The sequence below is a fragment of the Thamnophis elegans genome, chromosome 6 (assembly GCF_009769535.1).
Source record: "Thamnophis elegans isolate rThaEle1 chromosome 6, rThaEle1.pri, whole genome shotgun sequence".
Taxonomy (NCBI): domain Eukaryota; kingdom Metazoa; phylum Chordata; class Lepidosauria; order Squamata; family Colubridae; genus Thamnophis; species Thamnophis elegans.
The window spans coordinates 84,348,249-84,360,287 of NC_045546.1; the positions used below are offsets into that span (position 1 = coordinate 84,348,249).

The 12,039-nt window shown below is 39.3% G+C and overlaps 1 protein-coding gene across 1 annotated transcript in view; it reads right to left on the reverse strand.

The window, feature by feature from the left end:
* LOC116510360 (cadherin-12-like) overlaps positions 1-12,039 on the reverse strand; it is a 161,894-nt gene that overhangs the window by 46,714 nt on the left and 103,141 nt on the right. The window contains 2 exon segments of the mRNA XM_032219878.1: positions 8,465-8,492; positions 8,494-8,633. Of these exon segments, the coding sequence (XP_032075769.1) occupies positions 8,465-8,492; positions 8,494-8,633 (168 nt within the window).

The window sequence follows — 12,039 nt, forward strand, 5'->3', positions numbered from 1 at the left end:
TTCTTCATTAATGAGCACACTTATGCCTCCATCTTCAAAGGAGGATAACCAGCTGTGGGATTTCTATCACCATTTTCTTTTTAGAGAACAACAGAGCATTACAGGCCATTAAGAAAGAGGTTTCTGTCTTAAAAAATAAAAAGGCATGATTGACTCACTCTCAGGATCACAACAAAGAAGTGGCACGCTGCTATTTCAACACTGCTTGGGCTACAAGAGTCTATTTGCAACAATCTGACATTCTAGTGTTTTCCAGAAATTCAACAACAATGAACACTGAGGTCATTCAAATTAATCCGAAATTCTGGATGGATTCTTCAATCCTGCCAAACTCATATTTCTGATGATTACTGGGTAATTATGCTGCATCATCCACCAGTAATAGCACCTTAGTAGCACATGGAACATCTTAAGGCTCTTACCCTTGGCAGCATACTGTTAGGGGGAATATGAAAACAAACAACTGAGCGATAAAATGTTAGATCACTTTGCCATTTCCTTTGACTAATTACAGGGAAGAGAGACTGTATAAGGAGAAAGAATTAAGAAGCATGCAGTTTGCCTGACAGCCTTGTGAGGCTATTTCTCTTTCTCTGTTCAGAGTTACTGGCCTGTATCTAAACGAAGCCATGCACAAAGTAATGCACTGAAATCAGCAGGTCCCATTGATTTCAGCGAATCACTAAAATTATCTTTCCATATTCTACTTGTCCAAGTGAAGGAATACTTAGTTTCATAAGGGAGCCATGTATTGTATTTAAAATGGTAAAAAGGCAACACATATATTAGGAAAAGAATGGGCAGAAAATGCACATTTGTGGGCATAAGAGAAAATGAATTGAAATATGCAGACTGAGGGGAAAAAAACATCCACAATGTTCACGGTGGGTTTAATAAAATGTGCAAATGGATTCAGGAATGAGACAGGATAAACGTAAGGTTAAAAATGAGAACTGAAGCTTGAACTTGATGGATTCATTCATCCATACTGGTGACCTACCAAGCTGAACACTACACATCAGCCATATACTATTACAGTGTTTCTCAACCTTGGCAACTTGAAGATGTCCGGACTTCAACTCCCAGAATTCCCCAGCCAGCATTCGCTGGGGAATTCTGGGAGTTGAAGTCCAGACATCTTCAAGTTGCCAAGGTTGAGAAACTGTACTATTATGTATCAAGGATCTTACAGCATATCTGTTTTTGCAGGCCACATATGGTCTACCAGTGACTTGTGTTCAGTTCTGATATGGACAGATAATAGTTTTAAAACACAATAAAATAATAGAAAGGAAGGAAGGAAGGAAGGAGGAGGGAGGGAGGATACTGGATTTTCCGTGGTTAAAAAAAGTGAGCTAGAGTAAAGAAAAGAGAGAGAGAATTGTGTTTTGTTAGGTGAAGCAGTGGTGGGATTCAGCCAGTTCGCACCCCTTCGGGAGAACCGGTTTGTAACTTTCTAAGCAGAACCGGTTGTTGGAAGAAATCTCATTTTGTTTTTCCCCACTTTACAGGGCTAATCCTGTAAGGAAGGCAAGAAAGAAACATTTCTGGGTTGTTTCTAGCCTAATCTTTATGCCCTGCTTACAGAAACTGCCTCTCCAATAACCCTATATTACCATTGGAACAACTAAGGTGAAGTGCCCATCGACTAAATGACATTGACTTGGCCATGCCCACATGATCACCAAGCCCCGCCTACCCAGCTGGTCATTAGGGCAGAGAACTGGTTGGTAAATTTGTGAATCCCACCACTGAGGTTGCAGGTATTAAATATGAGGAATGTAGTTTCTGATATGGGAAATATTGAGCTGGAAAGAGAAAAGAGAGGGAAAAAAGACAAATGGAGAGACAATGGAACTCTCTGGTGGATGAGAACAACAAAGTCGAAAAAAGGGGATCGAGGATCTAGCTTGAAAGAGAAAGCTGGAAAGAACAGTGGCCAGTAGGAACTCAACTTAGATGGTGTAGAAAGAGGTAGCTGGTGATTGGCAAGCTGATGGTGCCTGCAGGAGTCAAAAAAATATTTTTTTCTGGATAGTGCCCTGTTGTGACTCAGCAGAAGTTTGCTGTGAGTTGAGTTGCAATGCAAGATTAACAATGCAGCTGGGGCTCGTTAGTGTCATCTTCTGGAGATAAAAGGACGGATGGTGCCACACTCTGGTTGCAGGAGTCAACATTCATTCAATGTTCATTGATCATTGGTCGTGGTTTGTTTGTGAGAGACACTTGGAGAAGTGATTTGCTTTCTTTCTGTACACCAGGATTGGCCATAAGAGATCTTTGTTTTTGAATTCTGTTATCTTCTTGCCAGAGACTTTATTTATGTTCATTTTACGCTCACAGCCAGTCTGAGCCAAGGACTGATAAAGTTATTTCCTTTTAAGTCTCTCTGACTGTCGTCTGTGAACGAGCGAAGAAGGGGGGGTCAGAACAGTGTCCCCCCCCAGCTCCCAAATAATCCATCATAATATGTTTAACGTGGCAAGATGTAATTTGTCCAAGTCTGCTGTAAAAATTGTGAAACTTGACAGTACAGAATATGTTCCTGGGCTAGACTTTAACATTTTATCAAGTTTTGTGCTGTGTTGGTTAGTTGTATGAAATATGAGGGAGATACAGGAAGAAAAACTACGGGAGAAAAAGACCCCTTTTCTACTTGATATTATTGCTAAAGGGACAATAATGGAAATAGAATAATCCTGTAAATTTTAGATCCAAAAGAATGGTCACATAGTAGGAGCCAGTGCGAGACTCCTGCAAAGGGCAAGCTGATTCCAAATGCCACGCAATCTTGATTTATTTAAAGGCAACACACTGTAATTTACACATGAGCAAATTGCCTTTGCTCAGCTGAAGTTACCCAAATGGCAACAGCAGCTATCGGAAAATGTCACATTGTATTAAGTTCACTGCTTCCCTTCTTACTTCCCCTGTGAAACATTTAATGTTTACAATATAATTGAATTCACGGATATTGTGTGAGGTCTGTCTGCACAACACTGCCCCCCCACCACCACAACTGCCCCCTGAATTGATATATCAGAGCTGATTCACACAACCAAGTGTTCATGAAATTATACGGGTAGGTAATTTGATCTCCCTTTTTGCATTTTGGTTTAGACTTACAGTTCGATGGCGTTATTTACTAAATTCTCAATTGGAGTTGTGTTTTTCTAAATACGTTATGAATTGTTAAAGCTGCCTTGTGATGCTCTGCTGAGCTTCTATAAAAATAAATATAAATGTAAGTTCATCGTTCAGGGTTGCATAACAGATTATGTCTCATTTCAAATTCACATAAAGCTGGGAAGAGTATTAAATAAAGAAGGTACGGGTCCTAAAACTATAAATGATTTGTACATTTCCTTTGAACTAGTTATGGACAGTGACAAATTCTGAGCAATCATATCATCCTTTTTGCCTGGGATTTCTCAGTTTAAATAACTTCTCCCTTCCTTGGTTGAAATATTCCAACAGATAGGATAAACATCTTATCTTAAATTCTTAATATAACCTCTTAAATTCAAGGCACTGAAGACTGATTAGAACAGTGTTTCTCAACCTTGGCAACTTGAAGATGTCTGGACTTCAAATCCCAGAATTCTGTAAACCGCTTAGAGAGGGCTGAAAGCCCTATGAAGCGGTATATAAGTCTAACTGCTATTGCTATTGCTAACAACAACTGTTTTTAACTGCTTTAAAATCTTTTCCCTCCTCTAGCAGAGATCGAGGTGAGTTTAACCCTAACCATCACATTCTTAATTCAGTTTTCTTTTTGCAAACAATTAAGCTAGCTGTCTTACTTTTTTTAAATGAATTAAAGTCATGGCAATTTTTCAATTATCATCTAGAAATTTCTGATGTGTGACAATTAAAGTGAAAACTAGGTGCAGTTTACTTTGTTAGTAATTGCTTTACCTTTTGTGAGCATTATGTATATCAGTAAGATACTATTTAGTATTAAAATAAATATAGAGTATATTCAAACTAAAGCATTCCTATGGGAGCCCACTGCTATGTATTATACATCTAATTGCTTTTGCATTCTTTCCTCCCAATAAGAAGCAATAAAGAAGCAAGGACTGAAATGCTATAAAATATGAATTATCCACTCCACTTAATTGGCTTGATTCTATAATGTAAAATTTGTCAGAGATAATTATTTAGCTTCTATGGCTTAAACAAGTAAATAACACCATTTTACACTGAAGAGAATGGAAGAAAAGATTTTAATAGAACTACCTCTTGTAAACATCAAAGGAAAAGCGTTATGCCTCCTAGTCTGTGGTTTATGCTATACCTTAACTGTAATGAAGATTAGTCCTCAAGTTGCAACTATTCCTTCAACAACTGCTCAAACTAAAAGCAGCACTGAACAAATAGTAGTTATGCCCAGTGCCACTACGTACACAGGATCAAAATTTGGCCTCTTAACAGCCTGCCCATACTTACAACATCAGCCACCTCTAGAGAGCTGAGGTGGTGCAGTGGTTAGGGTGCAGTACTGCAGGCCACTTCAGCTGACTGTTATCTGCAGTTCAGCGGTTCTAATCTCACCGGCTCAAGGTTGACTCAGCCTTCCATCCTTCCGAGGTGGGTGAAATGAGGACCCAGACTGTGGGGGCAATACGCTGACTCTGTAAACCGCTTAGAGAGGGCTGAAAGCCCTATGAAGTGGTATATAAGTCTAACTGCTATTGCTATTGCTAATGGTTTTTGCAGTTTTCTTTGCAAGGAAGCTGCTGGCTGCCAGTCCTCCTTCCCAAGGTTGCACCCACCTGTTGTAAAAATTGCATATGACTTCTTTGAGGTTTTGGAAGCCTCAGAATCAGGGCAGCAAGTGTAGGGCATCAGGTAGCAAGGCCAACAGAGTGGCAGAACCTGGGAACTCTAGGTGGCAAGGGGGAAGAGTAGTAATTCTGACAACTACAGTCCCAGCATAAACTGGTCACAATCAAGTTGAGAAAGAATGCACTAGTCTCTTCTCGATCGTGTCATTCAGATAGTTGAATTATGGAAGCCATGTGGCGGGTGATGAAAAATTATGAATGATTGGGAAATCTGATTCCACTTAAACTCATAGACCCTTCAACCACTTCTTGTGCTGATTGCTGCACCTACAGGACTATCTTTGAGGCTGCAGGCAAAAGCCCCCATGTCACAGCCGACAAATGGTGTTCTAATGTCAGCTGCTCATGCGCATACGCTGAGTTCCCTAATAGACTGTTACCCTGCTACACAGGCTTCAAGACAAAATTCATTTACTTGTAATTAGAAATAAACAGTTAGCAATGTATAATTACATATTGTTTTGCGATTAATCACTATGCTTTAATTATGTTCAATTTATACATAAAAATACATCTGCATATCAATATTTACATTATGATGCATAACAGTAGCAAAAATTACAGGGTTATAGAATAGCAGCGAAAATAAGTTTATGGTTTGGGGGTCTCCACAACATGAGGAACTGTATTAAAGGTGTCGCGGCATTAGGAAGGTTGAGAACCGCTGCTTTATAGGGACAAATGCAGAGCTGTAATAATCATTCGCAGGAAGTGGAAACAGGCCTTAATCACACGTTGATTGAAAGAAAAGAAATAACTCTGAGTTGCGTGTTGCAAGGATTCTTTCTCTTTTGCTCTTGGAAATATCGTGTGCATTAAGCTGCAAAACCAAGTGATATCAGGGCCTAGACTTAGCAATAGTGGGAGACACTGCAAAAAAAACAACAACACTGCAGTTGTGAGAACTAGAGAGAGCCAGGTGGCACACTGTTAGAGTGCAGTACTGCAGGCCACTTCAGCTGACTGCTATCTGCAGTTTGGCGGGTCTAATCTCACCGGCTCAAGGTTGACTCAGCTTCCATCCTTCCGAGGTGGGGTGAAATGAGGACCCAGACCTGTGGGGGCGATATGCTGAACTCTGTAAACCGCTTAGAGAGGGCCTGAAAAGCCCTATGAAGCAGTATATAAGTCTAACTGCTATTGCTAACTACATGAAATCAAGCATCAGGCAAAATATAGACCTGAATTCTCAGGATGTCAAGATGTTGTACTTATCTTCTAACATGATACTTAAGGGAAACAATAGAACTGCTTAGGCTATGGAGGAAATATCAGAAACGTAGTCCATTCTGATTCTATTAGCATCCGAAGGGGGGGAAAAAGTTTAATGTCAGTTATAAGGCTGTTAAAACTAATTAATCTAACGATATGATCTGATTCACTCTTTGCATTAGGCCAACCATGCTATTGATTTTATTATTTAATTACATTTATTATAGCCACCCACTTCCATAGGCTTTGTGCAAATCAAATTTTGCACGCTTGCGTGCATAAACCTCATTCGTGCAATCTAGCTACTCCTCTTTATAGGCAAGGAACTCTATTAGAGGAGGCTACGTTTATATGCATAGAAGTCTCTAAATGTATCCCCTTTCAAGAAAATTCAGCAAACCAATATGCTTTTGTTCCTTAAACAACCGCCGGGCACCTTGGCTAAATGCTACAAAAATATAGCATTCACAAAACATAGCTGAACAAGGAAATAAAAAAAAAAAAACTTGAAGAATTAGGTCCCCAAAACGTGAATCATAGAACGTTAAAAAGCTCCCTCCTGACTGTAGCATTAGGAATCCCTTCAGTTCTAAAAGCAGTTTTGTCTCATCAGTTTCATGAGAGAGAAACAAAAATGCATCCTTAATGGTAAAAGTAGCCAGGGTAAACCCTTGTAAAATATCGTCTTGAGGGCATGAGGTGTGGAGGCCTGTGTTACAGAGTAGAGGAGGGGGGAATAAGAATTCTGTCTTTTAACATCCTTAATGCATAAAGTATTTTAATTATCCCCAAAAGGTTCTCAGAGTAGATTAAGGATTTGAAACAAGGCGTCAGTATTTTCAGTCTTACAGTCTGAAAGATATGATAGCACAAGGGTAGAAAGAGGAAAAAAACACCATCAAAGCAAGTGTAGACACTAAGTATGTAAGCATAATTCTGAATAGTTCTTATGAAATACTTCAGTAGCATAATGAAAGCTGCTGGCTAAATGAAAAATGGAGAGAACCCAAATTAGAATGTTCCTCATCAGAGAAATGGATGTAATGGTTGCTAATATGGTAACAAAGAGTTTGGGAAAAGATACAAAGCAGTGTCTATTAGTAGGAAGTTGGACTATACATACTCACAAACCAGTGGTTGGTTTAAAAAAAAAATAGAACCTCTTCTGTAGGTGTGGCCTGCTTTGTGGGACTGGCTTGCTGGCCATGTGACCGGGTGGGAGTGGCTTGCAGCCATGTGACTGGGTTGGGAGGGGCTTGGCAGCCATGTGACTGGGTGGGCATGGCCAACTTGTAAAATGTGGTGAAACTCACTTAACAACGCTCTTGCTTAGCAACCAAAATGTGGCTCAGAAACTCTGGCATTTGAAGCACCAACTCTTAAAGTTGTCAAGTCACAAGACCCTTGCACCCCTAACCCTTTAGAGAAATAAAACCCCAGGGGTGTTCAAACTTGACAGATTTAAGACTTGTGGACTTCAACTTCCAGAATTTTCCTCCAGTCATGTTGGCTCGGAACTCTGACATTGAAGCATGCAAGTCTTAAAGCTGTCAATTTACAAGACCCTTGCACCCCTAACCCTTTAGGAAAAAACCCCAGGGGTGTTGAAACTTGACAGCTTTAAGACTTGTGGACTTCAACTCCCAGAATTTCTCCTCTCGCTCTTCATCTTGATGATGTGAGGACGGACGGGGGAGGGAGCTGGAACCGGTTCTAAACGGCACTGTAGATTTGTGGAACCTCTTCTGTAGAAGAGGTTAGAACTGGCAGGAACCCACCCCTGTCACAAACATATAATATTGCTAACAGGTAGAGGTGGGGAATCTTACTTTTCCCCCCACAGTTCTTTTGTACATAATGCTTCATCCCAATGTTCTCAAATTCTCGTTTCTTTTCCTAATGTTCTGAGAAATTATAAGTTGTCTATGTACAGTTTAAATGATGACAAATAATGTACATTAAGTTCTGAGTTAAGAATGCCCTACGTTAAGGATGGCCCATAATTAAGACAGTCTGTGGTAGCAAAATTCGAGTTAAATATACAATGATTCAAGTTAAATACACAATGGTTTGAGTTCAATACACATACACAGTATTATGAGTAACATATTTGTACAGTTTCTGTACAATTCAGCTTAAGGACATCTCTAGGGAACAGGACTTGTTCTTAAACTGGGGACTGCTTGCAATGATAAATAATATTCCGATTTATCTGACAGGACAAATCTGACAGACAATATATGGCATCAAAAGACAAAACTGTAATATCTGTTTCTGTTAACAACTTTCATAGCAAGGTCTCTAGATTGCACAAAAAACAACAACAACAAATAACCCACTTGGTTTCTTGTCCCATTTAGCATACATCTCTTTCATTCTGAGTTTTGATGATAGACACTTACTCTTGGGAAATCTTGGTGGGTTGTCATTGGACATCCGTCAGAGTGATATTCACTGTTGTGGTTCCAGCCAGTCCGCCAAGCTGACCTCCCATGTCTTTGCTTGAATGAGAACTTGATATTGTTTCCTTAACTTCTCTGTCCATGTTTGGCAAGGCTGTTCTTATGACACCTTTAGGAAGGGAAAAAAATGCTGTCTTTGTTAGCTATTTATTCATGAAAAAAGAATTCAGAATAGTTCACAATGTGTCCCCTAGCACATATGTCATTTTTGCATTCATTCCTGTCCAGAGACAAGGAATTCTATACTATGATACTACAAGGCAATAAAATGATGCTCTGAATATGTTGCATCACATCATTTCCAATCTGCCCGTTTAAAAATAGTTTCTTGGTGAACAGAATAGATTTGGACACGTTGTTGAAATCCCTATATTGTCTTCTTTTGGGACCGAGGAATGAGCAAGGCAAATATTTCAACTATGGATATCAAGGTGTTCTGTCCCCCCTCCTTCGCTCGTTAACAGACGACAGGCAGACAAACTTAAAAGGAACTAACTTTATCAGTTCTCGGCTCAAACTGGCTGCGAGCCCAAAATAAACCTAAATAAAGTCTCTGCCTGAAGATAACAGAATGCAAAACAAATCTCTCTTACGGCAAAACAAGGTGTACAAAAAGAAAGCAAGCACTTCTCCAAGTCTCTCTTCGAATCAGGGTTACAGAAAGCAAATCACTTCTCCAAGTGTCTCTCACAAATAAACCACGACCGAGGATCAATGAACGTTGAATGAACGAATGAACGGTGACTCCTGCAACCAGGGAGTGGCACCATCCGTCCTTTTATTACCAAAAGACGCCACTAACGAGCCCCAGCTGCATTGTTAATCTTGCATCCCGACTCAACTCACAGCAAACTACTGCTGAGTCACAACACAAGGGAAGTCCTACATTAGGTAGAACGAAGCAGGTTTAAGTAAAAGACTGGAGCAGGGAATATATTGTGACCAAGTCTCCATCTGATATCTTCCCAATCAGCCACCTTTGTAATGTTTCAGGGACTCCAGAATACCATGCCATGTGTGTCCATACATTTCCTTAGGTCCCTGAATGTGGTTCAATGTGCTGGCTATCTTCTATGAAGCCTTACAGGGCATAGAGCCAAGCTATTTGTGGAACTGCTTCTCCTCCATTGTTTCTGGTCACCCCACTGGATGCAGCAGAGGGAACATCCTCCATGTGTCCTTCACCAAGCATACCATCCAATGATGCAGTCATTGAGAAGGAGTTATGCCTTCTCAATGACTGCATCTGCAATATGGAACAAAAGCCCTCCCTCATCCCCCTCAAAATCTGGATATGATCCTGTTACCCTTTCAAAAAGCTTCAAAAACCTGGTTGCCCCTCACATACATGGGCAATCTCTGTTGTGGGTGATGTGCTTTCTCTTTGTGATTGGACTTTATATTTTAACAGTATTTTAACCCCGTGTTTTGTTATTGTTTTATTCTCTGTACACACCCACGGTCGCTTTTGTGAGATGAATAGTCAGATGAATTATTTAACTAAAATAAATAAATCAAATCAATGGTCTTTTTAGGGAGTCTTGCGCATCCAGGGTGTTGTGGTATTGGCTAGTACAGAAGCATACGCAAGAGGAAACACGATGGAAGTAATGTGTTTTCCTTTAACCTCAGGCAATAGGCCCTGTTAAGATGTCCCAATGGGAACTTCCCTGACTGATAAATTTGGAACCAGGCTGAACTCGGGTAAACCCTGAGGCTGAAAGTATACTGGCATTTGCTGGTATACTGAGAGAGGAACTGGATTTATCTGGTGAAGGACACTGTTCCAGAGAAGAACAATATAATTATATTTATACATGTATGGAACAAATAATTCGAGACTTTCTAATAAATTCAGTGCAAGAACAACTGACTGTCATTCCACCAAAGAGCTACCTAATAAAATAATACATATCCCTGTCCAAATGTTATTGTGACATATCTTCTATTTAGAAATAAAAAGTGGAAATAATTGGCACGTTTATAAGTAATATTTCCTTCTTTTTCTTGATTTCTGCTCCAATTGTCAGTAAAAATTGAAACAGTCCTTTGAAAAGTAAGTATGTTTGTGTTGTGACATAAATCCTTAGCCAAAACAAATAACAAACATGTATTAACTTTTAAGATGAGAAATGTTAGGGATTCATTAACTATTTTCGTACTGCCATACTACAGAGAGAAACTCTATCATGTGTCCGGTCACAAAAGTTTTAGGACCACTATAACATTTTGAGGTTGTAAACTGAAATTACTAGCTCACCAGAAGGGGAATAAATATATATGTTATAGACATACAGTAGATAATAGTGACATCAGGGACATAGTTGAAAATAGATACACAGTTGTATAGCACTGCAATATAAACTAAATATCTGGTGTGGGAACAGAACATTGTTTCTAATGCATAGATTTCTTTTCACTTAGTTTTGTAATGTTGAAAAAAACAACAAAGATCAAAGGAACTAATGGTCAGAAAAAATGAGAAACCGAGGGAAAGCACAACTGATAGATATACCAACACTAATTTTCAAGGCTAATCTTTCTTCCTATCACCCAAGTGTAAATTGATAATTACAGCAATAAATAAACTCAAGGCCTCCAAAGGAAATAGAATTGGGCTGAGCAAGAACAAAGTTGATTTTCTTGATTGTCTTTTGCCAATGCTTAGCCATTCAAAAATGATTATAATCACTGAATTTGCCTCAAGGGGAATGATTTTTTTCCCCCTTTACATTAACATGCTTCTTTTTTTTCCTAAATAGCTTTAGGCTAGTTCCTCATCATTTAGATGTCTTGGGTATTTGCAATTATAGTTATGTCCTTAAGTGTTTAGTGCTGTTCAGTCATAATTGTACCTTTCAAGTAATACATTTTAAGCTGTGAAATGGTACAGTTCGTCCATTTTTCTGCTGACTGTTGAGGTTTGTCAGCTTTATTAGGAGAACAGAAATGGCTCCCCATTTCCAACATTAAAAAAAGAAAAAAGGTTTGTAGATTGATCTATTTTAGGATGAAGGCAAGAACGTGCTATTGTAGACTGGAGAAGTTCAGGGAATGGAGGAAAGAAATTCCAATAGCCAAAATCCACATCTAAAAACATTTACATAATTAGGTCAACCCTATTATTAGAATGCTATTTTGCCTAGGAAAACAGAAAAGGCATAAAACTCCATCTATTGCCTTCCCAATCTTCTACACCACAGGTGGGTTCCTACCAGTTCGCACCTATTCGGTAGAACCAGTTCGTCAAATATACCGAACCGGTTAGAAGAGGTTCCACCAGTGGACCCGGAAAGCAGGCCACACCTACAGAAGAGGTTCCAAATTTTTTTGAAACCCACCACTGGTCCTTGGATATGATTATTCTACACTATCATGCTCCTATTTATAAAACTCAGTGCCTCTGTGAAAGGTAAGGATGACTACTGCGTTTGTGGTGCAATCAGAACGTTGCGTGTGTTGAAGTTGTTTTAAAACGCAAACCAAAGATGCCTTTTGAAAAACAAGTTTACATC